Consider the following 24,143-nt stretch of genomic DNA (forward strand, 5'->3'; position numbering starts at 1 on the left):
ATTCTCATTCCCTATGCAGTTTAGCACTAGAGTTTTCATTTAAAAGCATAGACTTGATTTAAGACTTGAAAATAAAATAAACTGAACAAAGGATTAACTAAGGCCTGTTTATTATTTTTCTAGAAAATAATTAGCTCTTATAAAGCACCATGAATAGACGACCATTAACATTTTAAAGATATTTTAAATTCAGAGAGCTGTTTCCAAATCAACATGTTTTATGACTTTAGGACCAAATTCTTCATAATTCCTGTGTCTGCAACATTATACATAAATATGTAGGTACTCAAAATGCTCATCTGTAAATGGGTGGAAGCCCATGGGTACGTTTATCAGTACTTATTTTGTGTTACAATAATTAGCTTGGATGGTTTCTAATATCATAAACAAGATTAAATACAGCATTAGATTTGTGTACGTAACACATGAAACAGTAAACTCAAATAAAGATAAGCTAGTTATCAAAGCATCATGACAGGACATAAAGAATGGACAAAATCACAGTATGCTTCGCGTTAGAAGGGACATAAAAGACCACCTCGATCCAAATCTCCTGCCCAAAGCCCCATCCAGCCTGGTCTAAAGATGGGGCACCCACAGCTTCTCTGGTGTGGATGTACTATAGTAGGAGCACTAATACCGTAAAGGTAAATCTGCTTGTGCAATCAAAATTTGTGCTTCAAATGATATAACAACAAAGAAAATCACACATTCTCATGGCTGTCCTAGAGTTATCAAATGTCTGTCCAGTTATCTGGACAGTCCACCATTGCTCAGTTGGGGAACAAAGGAAATGTGTTGCATTTGACACAGCATAGTGTAGGAGGGGTGCAGCAAAAGTAGAGGAAATTCTAAATAAAACTGACCTGACTTTAATAACATCATTTTATTTTTATTATCTTTAAATATCACAATTTAAAAAATGGAAAATAGCTCTGTTTGAAGTCATTAGATTTTAAAAAGTATGATAATTTTACATCATGCAAAGCAGTTCAAAGTAACTATATGGCTACTGAGAACAATGACCTGCTATATTCCTGCTATTTTAAGAGTGGAATTTTAAAACCCAAACAGTCATTTGTGATGAAACCACAACATGGGAGAATATCCACTATGAAGAAGAAGAGGAGATTACACAAATGTATTAAACATTTTGTAGCGTAATCCATTTAAGCAGAGAATGATAAACTATTTTCAACCAAACTGGGAAGTGGCTTTAGTGTCTCATCAACCAAACAGAGCCCTAAATATAAGCCATGATGATTACAATTTGCTAGCTCTGCAAAATGGCAATACAATCTATAAAAACACTTTATTCCAGGATAATTTCCTTTTAATTCTCTATTTTAAGGATTTCCATGAATCATCATTTATGCCATAATCGATTCTTTCCATAGACACTATACTAAATCCCAAAGGGGATGGTAAATTATTTCACATACGTTTTCAAACGTATTCATTCACTGAATAAATGTTCATGAATGTATATTTAACTCCATTCATTGAACAGTGAGTGGTCTACCATATTCTTAAAAATAAACATACACATATGTATTATGTCCTTAGTCACATAGCCCCTTGATTTTTATACTTCTAATTACTTCCTGATCAATCTCAGAAAGAGCTTGCATACCACAGTGTTTGCATCATGACATTGTTGCACATTCCCATATTCATTGTGGTGGATATTTCTTAGCCTGTCAGCTACTACTCAACTTTTCGGTTGGATTCACATCTTCTCACAAACCTTGTTTTCCTGTCACATGAGCCACATAAATTTCATATTTTATGACTGATGTTAGGAATCAGTAATGAAGTACTTAAAACACAAGGATCTGCTCTCTAGTATTAATAATTAGAATATCATAAAGATTAGAACAAAAAAGCCCTGCAGAATTTGAGGGAAAAATATTGTCATTGTGCAGCAGCTGTGTGCATATGGCAGCTGTTAGAGTCTGACCCAAAATTGAGGCTCAAACTAAAAAAATAAACTTCAGTGACGACTAAGCATTTTTATACTTCACCATTAATAGCAATTAAATTTGCTAATCAGTCATACAGCTATAGCACGTAATTAACATCAAATCGTCATGAGTACACAGGCAAACCCAGATTCAACTTTTATATTCAACTTTGCTTCTTGCTCTCAATTGCAGACCTCTCTGCCCTGAAGTTTCCTGGTCTAACAATTGGCACTGGCCTTCGTGGCTGTTCTCACGAGTACGTAAGATCTCATGTTAAATAAACATGCTTGCTTTAGGAAGAAGCCTAACACCGGACATATACTGGGACACAGGGCAGTCTCTCTCAAAAAGAGAATGGTTTGGGATTTTTTTGTGAAATTGAATATAGGATAAATTTTAGGATTCTTGATAACAAGAAAACATTCATCCTAGAAGCAATATGCTCATATGATGAAGACAGAGTCGTAGCTTCAACAAAGTTACTGTCAACCTGATTTTTATCCTTCTAAGGGTCTAGAAAGACTGTCCTTCTTTGCAAGTCTGTGATATCTATCACCATCTCCTAAACCATATTTCTCTTTACTGGACTTGGTCCTTTGAGGCTTAACTCTTCCATAAATTTATTCATTTGTTTAGATGTAACTTCATGTATTTCAGTGGTTGTGAATTCATGTCAGTGATGTGAAACTGGCATTATTGGCTCTACCTCCAAGAAAAAGATAGTGTGCCTCTAACACCACAGGTCAAAGTTTCATCTCTGAGAAACAACTGCTCTTTTCCTCACCGATAAAGTTACTCTGAGAAGGCTCACACAGACTCATCAAGATTACTTCTTACACATCTGTCCATCCTTAAGGAAGCTTGCAGCGCAGCCTTGTTTGAAGTTCATATATTGAGAGATTGAATTTCTGTCCGAAGCTGCTGCTGAAGCTGTGAATACAACCTTTTCATTTCTCTGACTGAAATTGAAGGCTTGCTTCACGCTTCCCTCAGGTTCCTGGCTTCCTAAAGCAGTTCATCCTGATCCATACGAATCCTTAGATTCCTTGTCTACTATTAGCATATTTAGGTATTTATAATTATAATATGATTATAAATTCATCAGGCCACCAAAAATACCCAAGCTAGTGACTCTGCTGTCTCTGTACATGTGCCTAAGGAGCTGGTAGTTCAAGGCACCTTCCCACAAGTTCCCTCTCCTGTTTATTGATGCTCAAATGCTTCAGTGGTACGCTGCATGCTTTTTGCTGCCTTCTTTCTTTCCTGCTTTCCCTATTCAGTGAGCTTCAGTGTTTGCTTCAGTTTAAATCCTGTCAGATGTGGCTTCTGCTTTTGTTCTTTGTGTACACACAGAGCCTGGAGAACATAGAGCTTCTAGTGTCATTGCTGTGGACACAGAAATTGTCCTCCTGGGAGCCTTCTAGTACTTCAGGGTCATTCAGTATTTTTACCCCATTTTATCTCGAAACTCAAACAGCACTGAAGATATTCACTATCCTACAGTAGGCCTGCAGCCTCCCTGCTGAAAACTCCCTGCTGAGTTTAGCTCTTATGGGCAGGTGAATTCATATTGTGCTCTAAAATGTTTCTGATGTTAATTACAGTCCAAACTGCTGTTGTAATTAAAAAAAAAATAAAAAATTGTATTTCATTTGAACCCAAGAACCTTTCTTAATAATTACTACTCATTAGCTTATCAGAGCTCCTTGAATGGAACATCACATAGGTGATAGCATGACAAAACCTATCTGAGCAGAAAACAATAAGCGTGATTACAGTGCCAAATGCCTTGGTGAAAAAAATCTTCTAAATTTCACTACTTAATTTTCAGTTCCCACTGAGTTCAAATTTCTGCGGTGTTAAGCTGACCAGGAAGGCAATTCTGCCAAGGTCCCACATTCAGAGGAATTAACCTTGTCTAAAACACTTAACTTCTCAATGATGAAAATGCATTCTTTCACAATTAACATCAAGAAATCATTTCCAACCTGATACTATTAATGGAAACCAGATGTTTTATTTTCTTCATCGATTCTGTTAGCCGTACTTGTATTTCTTGATTTCTCTGCATTCTGTAGCTTTACATACAGGTATATGAACACAACACATTCGCTCAAGCACGTGTCCATACACAGACAACAGCAATTGGCAAATACAAATGATTCAGCAGGGTTTTCCACTCTAACTACCCACGTTAAGAAGGTCTTTGACAGCAATTCCACTGCCTTTTATGAAGGACCTTATACTCATTTCTTCTAAGTTTACTTATTCATCAAAATGGAATGAATGTAAACAGTGAATTTCTGTCACTGTATGTCTACAAAACCACCAGCTGTAAACATAATGAAATATTGATCCTCAAAGTTTTAGAACTCGGATTGAAATTTTTTTCTGTTGGCACAGCAAGCAAGCTGTGTAAATAAAAATGTGCTACTCTTGAAGTACCATAATTTTGTTTCAAAAATATATTTAATAGAAACGTGACTTGTCTCAGTCATTGGTTTGCACTGAGGACATTAACATTTACATACAGTGGTGTGCATAAGATTTCTTCCCACATACGGTGCGAAGAAGAATGATCACTACTGTGTTACACAGTGGACTGTGGCTCAGTCTCCTTCTGTTAATTACCCAATTTTACGAACCTGTGCAGCTAAGGGGTTTCAGGACACAGCCTGTTTTTTTTTTTTCCACTTTTCAGTAACAATGGCATTCAGAAAATTGTAGTACTTTCATACTGTTAATAAATCTAAGAGAGAGTTCTTTTAGCACATACTCCCCACGTTGTGTGAAGGCAAACTACGGTTTGAAACTCTGTTAAGACTCGCTCCTCTTACCATATATGAAAACAGTATCTTATTTCCTAAGCCTCTTTAAAAAGATCTCCTAAGAATGCAGCATTAGATTTCTGTTTTTCTTTCAAATTTGCCTCCTTTAAAATTACCTTTGGTCATCTGCCACGTTCTGATTGCTGTTCAGGACGATCCTCCAAAGATCGGAGGCTATGAGCTCCTTCTGATCGTTCACAAGGCTGATGTTGGGCAGCTGCAGTTCACAGACTTTGCTTTCCGATAGACTGAATTCCCGGAATGCAACAAATGATTTCTGAAGCTCATCCCAGTACTCCAAGCTGCAGGGAATCTGTGATAAAAAGGAGATGTGGTAATTACTTTATACTCCATCGCAAATATAATAATGGGAGTTACATTTCACACCACAAATGGAAAACTAACCAAAAAAAATAGGAATTCCACATGGGAAACCAGAATTGTAGCTGATACTCAGATTCTGTGCTGCATTGACTAAAAATGTTTTTCAAATTTCATTGCAGTAAAACAGGTCAATCTTTCTCTTACACAAATAGCTATTTGCTCCATACTATCCAATAAAACAAAGATAATGCAGTAAATCATTATTTGTATTAGGCAATCAAAAAATCAATCAGATATCACGACAGTGCACTACCCAAGCTCACTTTAATTATCATTAAAGATAACTTTTTGTTTTAATTACCTCTTTTGTTTTATTGCATTAAAAATATTAACTTGTTAATTACTCATTTAATCACTGACATATTAAAATGACTAACGAGGCAGAGGAAAAATAACGATGGGCAGCATGATGCCATGTGGAAGGTCAGCACATGAATATAAATCCTGTGACAAATCACAGTGTATTTGTAATCCCATTACCTTCTCTGTCATGGAATATGGAATTTAGCTGACTTTTGAAAAGTCAAGCCCAGCAAATACACAACAGATTTAATTTAATCACATTCCTTATTTTAAGTCTGTAAATAACCCAAACTTGATTACTCCTGGATGCTTCACTGAACAGGAGGGAATGTCACTAGAGACATTTCTAAGAATAACAAGACAAAAAGATAATAAAAACACAGATTTTAAAGGTGTCTTACACATTTTTTTTTCCTTCTTTTTGGTAATATAATGAAAATGAATGAGAACATGAGTTTAAAATAAGAGCAAACTCAGTACAACAGGAAGACTTTACAAGTAAGATACAAAAATCCACAGTTACAACTAAGAAATAAGGGTCAAGTTGTCTGAAAACAAATAGTAAAAAGAAAAGCATATGTATTCATATGTATATGCTCTAATGTTTTCTTTTAATATCTTTGTATGTGTTTATATAGATGCACAAAAATAACCTGGAAAACAGTAGGAATGCGTCAGAGATTTCAGTAAATCTAAACACAGCCACAAAATAAGCCTCCATGAGTATTTTCCTTGTTACTCAGTAAGGACTATAATGCATAAAGAGGTGACAGCAGGCTGATTAATTAATGGGAATGAAGGTTAAGGAGGAAAATTCAGGGAGCTCAGTGGTTCAAGCTGGAGAGGGCAAAGGAACATAAATAATCTCCTTCAAAGAGTCTTGCAAGAATTAACGTGTGGAACCACAAAGCTTGAAACATGGATTTTTACTGCATCTGTCAAGTCACAGCGATACCTGATGATGGAAAAAAGCAACCGCAGTCACTGGTGGTTTTTTCAGGTCAGGAAGAAAAAAAATAAATCTGGTAACTGCTTCAAAGCTCTGATGCCACTATGTAAATAGGGTACTGTAGCAATGTCCAATAGGAATGCTGACATGATTTCAAAGACCAGAGTCTGAGAAAAGGGGATCGATTATGCATATGACAGCAACATTTCCTTTATAAGCTGCACCTCCAGCTGAAAATCATGAATAGCAGGAAATAGTGTCAGTGGGAAATTATGAGGCAGCAGGACAATAAAGCAAATGCCACCCAGAGAAATATCAGGTGAGATATTTCCAAAAGAGTGGGACAAATGTCAGTATGACACCTGTGGGGTCTCATCTGGACTAGGGAATGCATTCCCAACTATTCATGTTAAAAGTGTTAATACTCACATTGGCACCTGTGCAGAATCAGCCATCAATTCAAATGGTGGAGTCACCATCCCCAGAGGTGTTCAAGAAATGTGTAGATGTGGCACTGAGGGGCATGTCTTAGTGGGCATAGGTTGATGGTTGGAATAGGTGATCTTAGTTGTTTTTTCCAACCTTAATGATTCTATGAAGGGAAATACCATTGCTCTCCAGACACTTCAGGAGCTAAACACTTCATAGAGGAACAAGTCTAGAGAAACTGGGGGTCAAAACAGTTGCCCTACCAATAAAGAATAAGACTAGGAATGGAGCAGAAGAGAAAAAAAAAGAGGTCTGAGGACAGCCTTTTTGTTCATCACAGCTGCTTTTAAAGACTTGATTTCCTAATAAGACAGAAGCAGTGACCAGCACTATCTGCACTGGGACAGGACTGAGCTTGATGATCCAGAAAACATCTTTATTGGTTCTATGCTGCCAACTCTACAATCATACTGTGCACAATAAGTGCTATCAAACGTTAAATTATTATGTTTGTAGCCATATTTCAAAGTTACGTTACATTTATTCTTCTTACTCTTAAATTCTCTGTAGAGTTTAATTGTTGTCTTAATTTAGCACATTTCAAAACTTCTGGGTGTTGAATGTTTTTTAGGCTTTAATGCCTGTGGACAAATGAAAAAACCTGCAACACCACAGTAATATTCCTATCCTTCAGTGAGGTCTTGGAATTGTATGATTATGAAAGGATCTGTATAATTTCTAACAAAAGGTTGGAGCCTTTGTAGCACAGTGCTTCGGAAAATACAACAAGCAGCAGTATTTATTTCTGTTTAGTTTTAAATGTCCATCTTTAAAATGACCTTGAGTGTTTCTAGGAGTCTGATTCAATGTATCTGAATACTTGGTTTGGCCTTGTGCTTTCTGTTGCCTATCAACACCTAAGCTGTCTTGTCAAGGCTATTAAGTAACACGTGCAACAAAAGTCTTGAAAAGCCATCCTATTATTTACAATATTTCTTTCTTTCAGATCACATCTCACAACAAAGTATTTCTTCCAACGTGCAAGGAAAATAATCTCTCTCTAATGACAACCTCAGAAAACTGGAACAGGATGGCAAGTAGTAGGCATTTTAAAAGAGGCTAAGCAAGGCGATAAATTCTGCTCCTGCTACGATTAATGAGCTGGAAGAAGTTGTTAAAAAGCACAATAAAGGAATTTCACAAGTTGCACTACAGTATGAAAAACTGTTAGTAGGGTGAGAGGAAAGTAAAATAGAGATTGAAAATAAAGGCAGAATGGAAGCTGGAAAAAAGCCCAACCAAACAGATTTCGTATATGATGTTTTAAAAAAAAAATGCTGTTACTCAGTAGGTGGTGGAAATAGAGAACCTTATCTTGAGGAAAAGATGGCAAAGTAAAATGATGAAAATAACTATTATGGCATAAAGAAGTAACAACTCATCTTCAGGCTCCAGTATAAGCTACCACAGTGCATTTGTTTTCAGGAACTTCATGGTAACTGCCTAAGTGAATTCTGAAGAATTTGGAATGGCACATTAATTACCATGGGACTCAGCTGTATGAGCAGCCAGATAGAACAATGTATCATCTACCAATTAAAGCAGGCTGGTAGGCATGCAGAAAAGATTATTCCTGTTTACTTTTGCTCAGGAAAATTTTCTTAACTGTTTCAACACGTCAAAAAAATCTAACAGACAAGATATAGTGCATTTCTAGATATCATCTATACAGTGGAAGTAAAAAGTCAAAGGACTCTTTAAGAGATTACCTATACAAAATATGGCTCATGCTTTGGTACTATCCAAACTGTAAGCTTTCTAGTTTTAAGCTTTCAAAAGACTTTGTTGACTTAAAATCTTTGATTCCTACATATCTAGCTTTATTTGTGCTAGGGGTTCGTTCCTAATGCCTGATCTGGATAAATTTAAGGAAAGATGGTAGCTCTGAGCAATCTTAGTTGCCAAAAATAATAGTTGTGAAAGCCTGGAAATGGGCTACAACTCCAAAACTGAGTCATAGGCAGTGGGAATAAATGAATTAGCTACAACAAAAAATTCCCATACGTAGAATTAAATACCGTACTTCTACCTTACAGTATTTGAATAAAACCCAAGCTATAATTTGGATAATTATTACCTCTCAGCAAATGAGACCACTTGTGCTACCTCTCCAAAATGAAACACTGAAGAAACACATCCAACAACAAAAACTCAGCAAAACAAGAAGCACTTCAAGAGACAGTACACCATAGCTTTTTGTATTCTTCCTTAGCTCTCAAAAAAATTTCATTACAATGGCTCCATTCACAGGTAAAATGCAAAAAGAGCAATTAGTGAACAGCATATATCACATACATGCGTATAGAACTATTTAACTCTGGTCTGGGGTTTAACCAGGAATCTTCAAGATGAGTTTTGAAAGAAAAGCAAATACTACTGCACACTCATTTAAAGGACTGACTGTAGCAGTGGAGGGTACAATATCAGTTAAATGCTTTTTTCAGTAGCATTAGTAACAGTGAACAGAAGCAGAAGTGAAAAGGTACATGAATCAGCCTCAACTCTATAGTTGAGAAAGAGATTTAAAACAAAACACTTAGAAAATTTGAAGGTTTCTCCCTTTTCTTGTTACCTGTGGGCTACAGACATGGGAGATTGTGGGACACTGTCTGGATTAAGAATGAAAATGGTTTATTAATAATTGTGATAGGAAGGAATGCAGCTGTGTTTGAATGACAGTTCCAGTTCTGTCCCCTGCAAGGACAGAACACAAAGAAACAGTTTTGCTGAAATAGTTGCCTTGGAGCAGAAATCTTTAGACTTAGTGTCATTTCCTATTCTCTGTGAATCTCTCATTTCAATTTATTTTAAGAAAAAGTCTTCATTCTTATTACGCCAGCACAAACATTACTAATATCACCACTGTGAACATGTATCAGTTCTCTACTTGATTTGAAGTTTCGATCACATACATTTTGCAAACAAACAAACAAACAAAAAAACAATAGAAAAAGTAACCCAACCCCAATTCCCCCCTCTGAAAAAGAAAATCAAAAAACAAGAAAACACCATAAAATCAAACAAGAAAAAGAAAAAGAAACTTGAAAACCCCTTTTAAAACCCACATCATTCAACTCATTTCCTGAATGCCTGTTAATCTATCAGCAAGACATTATTGATAACCAACATAAATATTCCCACTTATGCACTACAATGTGACAGACCATGTTTTTTTTATTTCATCATGCATTATATCACACATTATGTGTTCCAGAATAATTTAATTCCTATCTCAAAAGTGAAGGTTGGAAACTGCTGCAGAATCTGTTAACACCATGTTACTTATTAATCTTTTCATCCATGTGTTGTACACCCCATTGACCACATGGGTATTCTGTATCTCTACATAAAATTTTGTGCAAAAAGAAGATAGAATGGAAAAGAAAGGATTGTTGATCCATATGTGCTTTTAAAAGGCTTTTATGATGACAACACAATTCTAGACCTCCCTGTGACCTGATGTTATCCTTCCAGTTTTAGACTGTGCAGTTAATCTGGACTTTAAAAGCTTTGGGTGAACACTACTTTCTGCTGGATTATTTCTATAGCTGAACTCTGCAGCTGAGCAAAGGGCCACCACCACACTTGTATAAGCTTCCAGGTTACCATAAATGACCACATCTATTACTCACCTACATATTGCCCCGATACTGACAGATCTCAGAGACAAGCATCATTGCTGTTTAGGACAGAAGTAATTTAAATATCTAAATTGCTTAGCAAATCACATCTTTTTCACAAATTTTGTTTGTTTGTTTGTTTGTCTAGGAAAAACCTACAGCCTTCTGCATAGTTCTGTAAGGTTAATGAATTAAGAGGATATAAAAGTTTTCTTGTGTTATTACTTAAATACTAAACAATATCATTCTTTAAATCAGTATTAAAATACATCAGAAAAAACAAAATCAATATTAAATTTTTAAATATATACTTGCAGATCTCTAAAGAGAAAGATATCAGTGGCTCGATTACAAGAGAATTTGCTCAAGGCAATTTTTGGTGATGTGTCCTTTTTGGTTTTGTTTTGTTTTAGTTTTTGCTAGAAAATAAGAGATCTGCAGAATAAATGCTTATTTCTTGACTCTCAGTCCCTCAGATGGTGGGTGTTTCCTCTAGGAAATGAAGTTATTCTTGTTCCAGAAACAACTACTGTACAAGAAAACTGAAGACAGGAAGCATGTGTGTGTTTTATCTTCTCAGAGTAGGGCCACCTAAGTGAACAAGAGGCAGAATACAATACAAACTTGTACTTTGTGTCAGACGCCAACCCATGCTGAGATTATAACTTGAGCTTCCTGAGTAGGAATAAACTGATTGCGCTGTAAAAAAGCTATCCTGTTTTAAGGATATTTTCCTGTTCCAAGGCCAACTGCCCTAAAAACACAGTTCAGCCTTCAGGTGAACAGAAGCAGCAGCAGTAGAACATGAAAGGCTTTATCCAGAGTTTTACACAGGGAAAATTCTTGGCTATGACCACATAGAACTTAACTATTAAGTTTGATTTCAAATTATGAATTACATAAATACAGAAAAAAAAAAAAAAAAAAACACGTGCAGAAAAATATATAATGTATAAAACATGCTCAAAAGAGAAAATACTAAATAGAAAAAAGTAACAATATTTATTTCTACAATATTAAACATTAAATGTTATTCTGCACGATATTAAATAGAACAACAGCTCCTTAATATGCCCATTTGCACTACACACCCAATCCAATCTGGGCACCTTGCTCTGCTGTGGGATCCTTCAACATTCACAAGGCCCTTTATCTTCTCCTGCGACTGACTGAGAAATCACACTCCCAGTTGCAGAACACTTCTGTAGCCTTAGGGCTGTCACTGTTTCCTGTCAGTGTAGAAAATCTCTCCTGGCACAGCCAGAAACTACCACTTTTCCCTTCCCATGAAAACCCAAATTAAAAAAAATAATGTGGTTTACAGTGAGGTAACTGGTAGTACTACTAGTTTTGGTACTAGCAGTAAACACATTTTAACTACACAAAATATTTTCTGTCCCCCCCACCACAATCCCTTCCTTTTGGTTAGGATTTTCTATTACTTTAACATTGCTTTTTCCCTTTAAACACCCCTTATCTTTTGGGCTGCAACAGTTATTCCACCATGGAACAATCTCAATTTTCAGCAGTCAGTAATAATCAGATACCACAAATGACGACATTTAAAAACAAAACTAGCAATGTAACATTTCTTCACGGAGTTTGCTTTATTTCTTTTTGAGGTGTTGCAGCTTTAGGACTGATTTTGTTAAACTACACTCCATTTTAAATATTCGCTACAAAATGGAATATCTGCCCAATTTCATTTTTTTTTCCTGTGCATGTTGAGGCTTTGGCTGAATAATGAAAATAACCACTTATTTTGTTTACTGAGTAATGACGTACACCTCAGCTCTTTCAGCTTCATTTAACAAATTTATCGATGGCACTATTTAATTTTAACGTACTTATTTAATTTTGCTTACATTTATATTTGTACTGCAGCTTATGAAGTAAATTAAATACTGAACTAGAATAAAGAGATGTGAAAGCAAAGTCATGTCTTCCAAGAGAAATTGCTCTTTAGAAACACATAGCTGCCTTTTAGCTGACTTTGGAAAAAAAAAAGCTTCTATACATCTTCAACTAATAGAAGCTATAAAAAACCCTTTGTAATATTGGAACCAGTTGAGAAACCACAAGCATTCAAATGCAGGAAATCATGATTTTATAACATTTTAATGTGATCTACTCTTGGGAAACAAAGTTAACCAAGCCCTATTTCTGTACAGGAAATATTCCACTGTACAGTTGTAATACATTGTGGTGAGGGGTACAGCTGCAAATTTTTCACCTGTAATGCCCCACTGGTATTGTGGCTTACTGAATTGCATCAAGATTGCCTTCCTGTCCGGAAAGCCCTCTAAGTACAAACAAGACTCTAAGCCCAGGTTTTATTTTCCCTTGGTATCAGAATATGGTAATTTAAGAGCCCTGAGAAATGCTTTTTAACCTTTTAGAAGAAATATGTAGCATTCTTTTATTAGGAACTCTGTTCTTTGCCTTTTTAAAACAACATGTGACCAACTTATCTTATCAATTTATCAGGCTAGCAGGTTCAGAACGAATGCAGGTGTGTATAGTAATGTAATCTGTCACAGATACTGACTTTTTCATTACAGAAAAATTACTCTAAACACACTAACGGCTTTTGTTAAGAGAGTGGAGAGCAGTGCTACACTATAATTGAGAAGAGTTTCACAGGATTCTTTTAAACAAGAAAATGTACGTACTCTTATAAGTTTCAAACCCCTTTTTTTCTACTAGGTGTCATTTATCTCAACACTAAGTTCATACAAAGATCGCTCACTTTTCCAAAAGCAAAAGCAACAGCATTTCGCTTAATCTCCTGAGACCTTGGTTATTTTCTTAATTTATTGTTGCAAATATTGATAAATAAGTTTATATTGATAGGAGATCTTACATCAAAGACTTAGCTACTTCTTGCACTGTTTTTTATTCTCTTTCCCTGACATAAGAACAATCTTTCACATTTTATTTAAGGCTTTCATTTTCTGGGTTTCAATATTTGTTAACAATGTAAGCACTATACTGTTGAAACGCAGTCACTTCTGGGACTGAGGGTAGCAACCTATTAATACATGAAGCACTGTGTAATTTTAAGTAAATGGGATATTTTGACCACATATTCTCACCACAGTGAAGCCTGACTCCTACAAAAAGTGCCACAAAATCACCGTACAGCAGAAAGGACGTCGGTTTGCAAAATTTCATAAATCAGAGTTACAAACTCTGAAAAGTACAAAACACAATGAGAGTGTAAATCTGTCATTAGGATAATCTGATGGTTTCGTCAGTCTTCTGGCACCCAACAGAATTTTCACTAGCTCAATAACCCCAAAGGGTAAATTTCAGTGTGATGCACAAGCAAATTATGCACAACTTCCATTAACATTCCCAACAAGTTACGCTTAACTCCCTGCAGACTGCGCCGAAACCACAGTCCAAGCAATACAGTCCCATCTTGATGCAGCGAACACTAAGATCACACAGCAAAATAATTAAGATTATACACACAGAATACAGTAACAAAATAGTAAAGTCTGAGCTAATCCTACTCCCAGGCAAGGAAATTCACAAATAATGTTTAAAGCTGGAATTCCTAAAGAGAACAGGCTCTGTTTCAACATCTGCTTAAGACTCAATGTACAACACTGCAACTTCTTTAGCCCCTACTTCCTCCCTGGAAAGAAAATGAAGACAATGTATATCATTAATAGCCAGAGTCTTATTGTTCAAAAACATCCAAAAATGTGCAAAATTTTGCCAGTATCACAATACTTACACACAGATCGTCTGAAGGGCAATTGGTTCAGGCTAAAAGCCAGTCTTCAGCCCTCTTAAATAGAGCGGATGTTTACATAATGACCTGCATTCATTTTGGTACGCGTGTATGCGTATAAACATCGAGTTAAGTGATGGGAAAAGAATTTCCTACATTATAATGAAAGGCAAGTTCTACTTCATGGTCAGATATGCTCAATAATTCTACTGCATTATTTTGTTTGCTGCAATTCTTCACATAGTAGCGATATCAGAAAAACACTCTACGCTAATACAGTCATTTCAAATAATACCGAAATGCAGAATTAATGTGGAACGTTTTAAAAAGCAGAATCTCAGATGAAGTACTGCACTGACTTCCAAGCAGTTCCCAACAGTCAGACAAACTATTTCACCACTCATTTTAAGAGTTGATTGTTTAAAGATGATACAACTGCATGACAGTAGATACAAAAATTTGCAACCATGTACATCGATAAGCACGGCTGAACTTTACAACTTGCTTCTGCAGTAACAGTGCGAACTTCAGTCACTAACCTGTCACACACAAATTATCTGGATTTCCAAAATACACGCTGCTTTGGAAATGTAAGAAATGGATCAAAGATAAATAAAAGTTGTGGTTTTCCAAAAAGCTCCTTTCCCAGATACTCAAATGCCCAGCTGAATATTGTAGCCCCAACAGGGAATGTAATGCAAAAGGAAGCAGAGCCAGCCAAAAATGAGGTATTCTCTGTCAAAAGGGAAAATGAATGTCTTTGACGTTGATCATAATTCTTTTCCTGTTGACTGTCATGTCAAATCTTTCCTGGAATAATGACTTACAGTAGGTCTAATGTCAGTCATTCTTAAGCCCTTGCTTCCTTAAGCCACTGTTTAAACAACCACGAGGTGTTAGAAAATGACTGTTTATTGGCTGACAATGTTGAAAAAATCAGGCTCCAGACCATAGAGTTTGCAAATGTTTTACTTACATACCGTAAGTGTGTAATGAAGAGCAACAGGCAATTTTTTGAATCCTCACCATTCAAAGGTGGAAATATTTTATGTTCTCTTCACTATCCTAGCAAAAACTCCAAGTGAATTGTACCAGAGAGGGTTTATTTATCTGGTCCTCCTTTATTAAATTTCAGTTAAGCCCTCTCAACAATACTCACTTCCCTACTTTCCTCCTGTAGGCCATTAGATCCCATTAATGTAATCACCGTTTTACTAAATCAGGAGTAAATGCTCTGTTTATTAGGACATTATATAAAGAAGAAAGGCCAAATAAGGAACCTTTTTATCTGCTTTTATAAAGCTGACTATAGCACTGCATGCACTTGCATGCAACAGGAATCCTGGTAGGTACAAATATAAAAGCCTGACATGTTTATAGCTCGGTTGATATTTAGACTTCATGTGGAGAAAAGAACAAACACCATAGATTATCTTCCTTTTATCTTGTGAGCATTAACACCTTGTATCTTTCACTGGATAGCAATTCAGGAGAAAGAATTTTAAGTCAGTACTGGTGATGCAGCTTAAATAAATCAGAGAGCTCAGAATTCAGAATATTACACATGATGTGATCGCTTCCATGAGATGAATCTGTTCTTCTCCAGGTGGCCACTTGTGTAAATGCTATTGTCACAATACAGAGCTTTGTCTGAGCTATGGGACAGTGTCAGCAATGTCGTTTACTGGGAAGATAACTCTACTACAATGAAATGAAAAATACTGAACATCTCTGTAAAACTTCACTAGCTAGAAGAGTCCCCCAGCTGTAGAGGAAATAATTTGTGTGTCTTGTTCACCTGCATGCAAAGGAAAGCCAAATACTGCCTTGTTAGCAGACAAAGGCTGGATGTTGTGTTGAGGGACATGGTTTAGTGGGAGCTATTGGGAATAGGTGAACGGTTGGACTGGATGATCTTTTAGGTCTTTTCCAACCTTGGTGATTCTATGATTCTATGATTCTATGAAATTGCTTTCTTATCTTGGTGAACCCAACCAACTTCAATTTTTGCTCCCTCTCCTGTTAACGCAAACTTGTCAAGGTTGTTTCTGGTAGAGACAAATGATAGAAAAAAGTTGCTTAGTGGAAATCAGAGTAGATTATTATTATTAATGTATTGTACAGTAAGAACTCCTCTTCAGCTTTCTGAGTAAACGTAACCTACTTGAAGGCAAAGACAAAACTAAATCTGAGATTCTCAGTAGGTAGATTCTCTGTGGGTAGATACTGGAAGACTTTGGAAAACCAGAAGCACAGTGGAAGCATATAAGCCTCAAAGAACAAACATCCATCACCACTTTCTTTGAGCTTAAAGCCCTAACAGTAGCTAACTCCATATTCTATCTCTACAATTCAAAAATCACTACTGAAACACTAGCAGAATTTTGTCCCGGAACTCCCTCCTTCAAATTGTAAAAAAAAACCAACAAACCCAAAACACAAAGAAATGAAGAAGGTAACTTTCCTCAGCTGTTGCAACCTAGTGGATTCAAGGAACCGTACAGGTGTGGCTGCATTTAGCACTAAATCACATCCTGGAAATGCACATTAGAATTCCTTGGTATGATGAAGAACACAGTCCTCTTTCATTATGCTTTATGTTCTGGGACTGTGGTATTACCTTCATGATAGGTATAACCCTAAACTATCCTCTGGAACTAGAAATGTTCATTTCTTCTGCACTTCAAATTTATTTATAAAGAGTATTCTGCCTGGTAGCTATTACTGTGTCCAGTCTTCAGTGAAAAACATTTTATGGACTAGATGAGCAAGACTGAAAATAATCACCATCAGCAGATTCCAACTTTCAGTGCTACAGAAGAAAGTGACAGTGCAGATAAAAGAACTGCTGCCCTATAACAGTGAGCTGGTTGCCTTACAAATATAGTTTTGAATTAAAGTGAGAAACGAAAGTACACTGTAATTAAGCCTTCACATATGAATAACTTGCTGAGCCAGATGTATAAATATATGCATAATTCCAAAGAATTTTTTACTAGAGAAATTCTACACAGGTTAATATCCTAAGTGTATCTACACTTTTAAAGTGATTTATCTTCAATTGATTTATCTTGAATTGATTTATCTTCAATCATCAGACTTCTTCCAACCATCAATCTATTTGAAGGTTTTAAAAGTCTCTTCTGTTACAACTGAGAAAATCTCAGAGGTCATCCCTTTCGACATAGAATCATAGAATCATAGAATTGCTCAGATTGGAAAAGATCTTAAAGATCATCCAGTCCAACCAGGAACAATCTTCAATATTTTAAAGTACTGGTATTTCGACTTCTTCCTTTCACTGTGCTTATTACCTTGTGAATTCATCCTGTGAAATTTTTCCAAATTGGTCTTTGCTGCTGATCTGTGAATATGATTCCCACATCAACACTATTGTACCCCTTGCCCTTTCTGATTTGTGCAGTAAAGGATTACCCTGGCTCAAGTAACGTTAGATGGAGTCAGCATGAGGATTAACTTCACTCCTAACAAATTTGTGCTGTCCTAAGTGAAATTACCAGTGCAAAATGCTTTTTCTTCTCCATAGCTTTAAAAATATTCTTAGCAATGGTCAAGATCAAAATGGTATGCCTCTACCAATATCTAAGAGTCCTGATGCTTGACAGCCTTTTCTGTAGATCTCCATTACACAAATAGTACATTAGTGGTGGTTTAGAGATAGTATGTATCACATTAATTGCGTAAGACACAGCCTATTTGTTTTTTCTTCTTATGAGAACATTAAACTGCTTCTCTTTTGTATACTTCTTTGTCCCACATTGACCTTTACTTAGATGTTTAGCTATTTCTAGAGCTTTCTGAGCACAAATAAAAAAATTCTCAAATATTGGATAATGAGCAACTATCAGCAGAATTAAAACAGAAGCTGATGTAACAGTCAAGAGTTAATAGTTTTAATCAAAGAACTAGACAGACTAAAATAATAAATAATTTTTTTTCAGAGAGAAGGAATACTCTGCATCCATCTTTCACACCTCTTTCTTGATACAGAGCTCAATATTAACTTCTTTCAATTAGCTATACAAGCAACCAAACACTTATAAGCCCAGCAGTAAACTGAATTTTGCTTCACTTCATTGATTTACTTTCTTCTTTAGTAAGAAGTTAGAAATCAATGCGTTGTTTAATCTGACTCTCATTTACTACATAAGCATAGACTTGAGAAGTTATATCCAGAAAATACCTTGGCAAAGGGAGTAGGAAGAAATACAATAAGGATACCTCAAATCAAACTTCTGCTCCTGCAAAGACTCCTCTAAAAACAGCATGTGACATTTCTTCGTACTGATTTAGATACTTCTACCTTATTTATTTTTAATTACTACCCATTCAGTGATAGTTTTTGTCATAATGTTTTATAAGATACTAAACTGCAAAACTAGAATGGTTCTTGTATGTCTTCTCTGGTACAGACTATATCTTCAATCTGAAATCATCATAACTTAGTAATCACTTTATTTTGGTAGGATGCTTAAAGAGTTTCTTCTGTTTATTCTTTTGGAATTGCGTTGACCCACTCTACCAAAGAATAACCAAGTACAAGAGAAACTCCTGCTCTCCAGATATAAAATCATTAGAAGTGATGCCAGATAACGGTTGAACTATCTGAGAATTAGGCTAAAACCATTAAAAAAGGTTCAGCAGGGAAACTTAAAGGGCTTCATTAAATAGTAGCTATCTGAAAGAATGGTACATCACACAGAGCCAAAGAACATTTGTAGCACGTGAAAACAGGACAGTGAGGGATTAGTAATTAAATGGAAAGGGGTTGCAATGTCCGGTAAACAGGAAGAAGTTCAAATCCTCTCAATCTCAGAAAATAAATACAATCCTGATGCAGTTTCTTGCAAGTGCATCTGGGATTCCATCTCTCTGCCTTCACATGAAAAGATCAAACTATTTGAAATCTCTAAAGAGAATGCAACATGCTACTCTGTGGCAGAAACATACATTCTTTCTCTTCCTTCTACAAACAAAAGCAACAAAGTTGGGATTGTAAGCAATAATAGAAATTTGGTGAGTGAAACTGCTTACTCTTGCAACAACATGAGTAAAAGCATAAGAAAATAAGCTCACGGGGCAATCTAGAAGTTGCAGTAAGGTACAGTTTTATAGAAACAATATTGTTCGTTCCAACTCCTATAATCTGAAGCTTGTGGCTTATCCCTTTCTTCACAGCAGATGACATGCAGCTTCAATATTAAAAAAAAATAATTCTCTTTATGATGAAGTTTTTTAAGTTCCAAGAATTGAAAGAATAGTTATAGAGACAGAGAGACTTCTAAAATCTATTCATGACTTAAAAGCCTTGCCAAAAGAAGTACAGCAAAGACAGAAAGCTAGAGACAACATGCCTACAAAAATGCACCTTTGCCTGGATTTATGTGAAGCAAAGGATTTAGGGAGACTGGAAACACATCTGGTGACATTATGGGTCCTTGTAGCATTTGAACATAAACACAATCTTGGGGAAGTTTTTCAAATATATTTTTAATATACTTTGATATCATTATTGTTTTTAAATTTAGTTTCTTTATCAAAAAAGCTGAAGTATTTGGTTTGCAGATGTTCCACTACTGTTTCATGTCAAGAAGTATATGAAAGCATATATTTTTCCTGTTTATATTTTGTGAATTTTCCACACACAATAAATATGCTGTATATATAAAAAAATAAAGAGATATATTCATCCAGGGAAAAGAGAGCTGATGAAAAACCTCCTGATTCATTTAAATCATCACCATAAGTTTGAGATGTGTATTCAGTAGATGGAGTTTACTTAAGGAATTCGAAAATTGATTCTACTACTTATTTCCCCATCTATTCTTTTTTAATAAAAAGTGCATCCTGTACATGTTTTAAAAGGCCGTTTATTGACCTTGTGCAGAGCTGTTCTATGTGTGTTTGCCATTTCTGAAAATGTGATAAATCACCAAGCAACAGTTACTGCCATCATTAATAGCCCACCACCAAAATGTAGGCATTGCTACACTCCATCTATGCAGGAGCACTGTTTTTGAGTAGACGCGTTAGTCAAGATCACAGATGTGACACTGTGCTGTAACTTGGCTGATACCTTTAATCACTTTCCTTGTAATTGAAAACCCAAGGCGTTCAGACTCCATTATAATTAATTCATCATAAAATGGACAGATCTTAAGAATAGAGTCTGCCCAGTAAAAAGCACAATGGAGGGAAGCTATATAGGGATGCTTGACTAAAAACTTAAAACGATAGTGGTGGAAACAGTTCACTGTAGTTCATGTACAGGATTAAATGCAACGTTGAAAAATTATGTGAAGACCAGTAGAAGTTTACTCAATCCAAATTGGCAGCAGAGCACTGTGTGAGACAATTATAGAAGAAAGGACAGAAGACTGCAACTATGTTCTTTCCACTCAGCACAAAGAGGCTAAATGTGACTGCTACTCTTAAGTCTACTCATATGTACAGTGGAATCCCCATCGATGCCCATTTGAAGATCTGATACTTTCCTTGTACAGGGACATATTACAAATCACATACACTATGCTTATGATATCTGTAATCTATAACAGGAGCATAAACCAATTACACCAAAAACTTGGTGTGCTACACTGAAAATACCATCCTGAAATAAGGTAAATTGCTGGCTTTCGTAGCAATGTAATAGGGTCACCAAGAAAGCATACAATAACAATTTTGATCTTTGATTCAAACCTCATGCCAAGTAGAGCTGATCTTTACTTCCATTGAGTTTTAATTTCCATATAACTGAAAGGACATACGGCTGTCTAGAGGGCAAAGAAATTGGCAGGACACATACATGATCTCACTAGCACTGTGTGCACTGTAACAACATAATACCATTTATCCGAGGAAGATAATACTTCTTATCCATAACTCAAAGCATATTGGTGCATAATTCAATTTTAAATGCAATTTTGGAAGGCATAGCAACAATAAAATATAATTCAACATTTCTGAACAAATAGGAGGAATTGGGAGATACTGAATTTCCTCCACTCACAACACCATTCTGACCAACAAGCAGATTCAATTGAAAAAAATAAAAAAAAGATATCCAATTTGGAATACAAGACAATAGACAGTGTAATAACTATTTTGGAAAGCAAAAATTCTCAGAGCTAAGGATGAGGCCTATCTTTGAGTCACAGAATTGGCAGTTTGCAGTACTCATCTCTCCTTTGTAGGGTATTTCCATGATCTCACAAGTCAAATGGGTCTGCCCAATTCAACCCTCTCAAAGCAAAACATGAGTAATTAGATCCTTTCTCTGACTCTTGAGTATCTTCTTAGAAGAAGTACAGCCACCCACGATCAGAGAAAGAAGAGAATGGCAGTACTAGAGATCTTAGGTCAATGATTCCATGCATCTTGGCAATTTCAGACGAAGCCTGTCTTTGCATATGTTTCACTTTCAAATTAAACAAGGTCTTTAAATAAAGACTGACGGATGAAAGCATATGAAGCTAGAATAAAAACTTGGTATTCTTGGCAAAACAGACTGATAAAGCTTGATAGCTCATGAAAATGCAGATTAGTGGTTAAAATGTTTGCATGAGTAGTTTTAAAAGTAAAGATGTGCAAAAGCTGTAGAATTTACCTCCTATTGATTTTATAGAGCTCCTGACATTTGTTTTGTGCTCATTTTTAATAAACACAAGCTTGAAAACATTCACTTTACAGCAGTTATGTTTTCTGTTGTTAACAAAAGAAGAAAAGTTTCATTACCCACCTGAAGAACATCTCCAAGGTCAGCAGTGCTGATATCAGGGTCTTCGGTGGTATTAAAAGGAACAGGATTAATTCTTACGAGAGTGAGCACTCTGGGTTCTGGATATCTCCATAACATCATTCCTGGACTATCCTCAGTTTCGTTGTAAAACACAACTTCATAGGCACCAGGCAGTTTTTGTGCTTCTGTCAAATGAAATAAAGGTATAATCTGTCATATAATTTCTAAAAAAACCCATGTTCTTTTATGAGACCAAAGCAGTTAAAAATAAACTCCTCAGGATCAAAAGGAGAGAATATAAAAATGCAATTTCCCTGACTTTTAAAAGATTACAGCTTAAATGGAAAGGAATAAAAAAAAAACTGTTTGTGTTTTTTTTTTTTTTTTTTTTTATTCTAGCAGATGGCTTTTCAACTGCTTAAAAAAAATAATTCATTGTAAGAGGCAAGTTTTCTTTAATAGGATACTAGTATATTTATTATATAACTAAAAAATGGAGAGTAACAATATTCTTCTTACCTGCATCTTGTATATACTGGAACAGGCCTGTTCTCAGATCATCTGAGGAATGCTCTGTTTTTGAGGCCTGATTTCTTTCCATAGGGAAAGAAGAGCGATACCTCCGTTCGGACATGAATGCCTCTGCACTGCCAGTTTTAGTAAGGTATTCCCAAACAAGCTCCTGGAGAAGAACTAAACAGTTCAAATGCTCCTGACCCCAGAAAACCTTTACAGAAAAACAAAAAACAAAGACAAAAAAAAAACAAAACCAGAAAATGATTACCTACAGTTGTGTCTGAAGGAAAAAAGAAAAGAAAAAGAGAAAAGAACATTATATTGCTTTCAGCCTACTCTAGTCTTAATTGCTTGCACATATCCTAAATGTGAAAGCAAAGAAGAGGAACGACAAGAAACCTGTACAAAATCATTGTGGCTAATTTCTTCTTCTCATCATTCTGAAAGAAGTGTTAATTCTTGACGCTTACAACTGAGACAGTTGCTGGAGAGGAGCACAGAGCTGCCGAGCGATACGCAAACACACACAGCCGAGTGCAGTGCGTACTGCGAGGACTACTCACCACTCTTCCAATTTAAAATAGGACCAAAAAAAGTTAAAGATTCAGAGTTTAAATTGTTCAAAGAGCTGATTGGAACTCTGGAACACATTAGAAACTGAAGAAGCGACACAGCAAAAAGACCAGAAAGACACACCCGAGATCATCTCAAGCAAACACGGACTACATGCAGAATGCGAATGGGATGTGCTGCAAGTTCTGACAGCACGGCCTGAAGTTTAATAAAACCCACAGAAATTAAACAAAAAATACATCTATGCAAAGCCAAAATTCAAAATGCAGAAGATTCATATACTGTGCAGCAAAAGGCAAGCAGACATTCCTTTCCCAGCACTGAAAAGCAGTGTTGCTTTTCTTAAATCCACCTCCAGTCTGAAAGGATCACGCTATGTCCTTTAGTCCTTGTGCAGAAGCAGGCCCAGGAGAAACAGAGAAACAGGGGAGCAACTTTAAATGGAAATTAATCAAGAAATTTAGAACCAATGTGGGACCACCAGACAGCAACTTAGAAGTTCATAGTAAGGACGGGAGGAGAGCAAACAAGTCAAGTCTGCACATAAAGAGCAGTGCAAATTTTGTCAGTGGGAAACAGCCATTTTCAAATACAAAAAAAAAAAACAAAAAACAAAACGAGAAGACTCTTTAAGTGACTGCAATACAGCTGTCAAGAAGGGCGCTTTTTCTTCCTCTGTGTTGGTGTGTAAGCCCATGGAACAAACCAAGGCCACCTGCAAACAGCTGCAGCCAAGGGAGAGCTGAACAGGCAGAGCCCCACGGATATCCCTGAGCCCAGTGCACCTCTGCTGCAACGTCCAGAGCTGCTCCGAGCTCAGCTCCTCCACCTCAGAGGAGCTTCATCACCCCCTGGGGGAGCCCAGAGGCCTCAGGTCTCTGCAGATGGAGAAGAGAGGAATGTTTTTTCCCATTCAGATTTATTCATTTTACTTTTAAGGGAGCTGGAAATCCAGAGCAGGAAACTCCTAATACAGGAATAATAATACTGACTACTAATACCCCTGATTCACTACT

General features: G+C 36.2%; 1 protein-coding gene across 1 annotated transcript in view; it reads right to left on the reverse strand.

The window, feature by feature from the left end:
- The window catches only part of VPS13B (vacuolar protein sorting 13 homolog B), a gene marked incomplete at both ends in the record, with an annotated part of 421,628 nt that overhangs the window by 55,009 nt on the left and 342,476 nt on the right, over nt 1-24,143 (reverse strand). The window contains 3 exons of the mRNA XM_079533473.1: nt 4,909-5,105; nt 22,039-22,223; nt 22,558-22,765. Coding sequence (XP_079389599.1) covers nt 4,909-5,105; nt 22,039-22,223; nt 22,558-22,765 — 590 coding nt within the window. The remainder of the gene's footprint in view (nt 1-4,908; nt 5,106-22,038; nt 22,224-22,557; nt 22,766-24,143) is intronic.

Source organism: Tetrao urogallus (genome assembly GCF_951394365.1).
Source record: "Tetrao urogallus genome assembly, chromosome: 3".
In the NCBI taxonomy this organism is placed as follows: Eukaryota; Metazoa; Chordata; class Aves; order Galliformes; family Phasianidae; genus Tetrao; species Tetrao urogallus.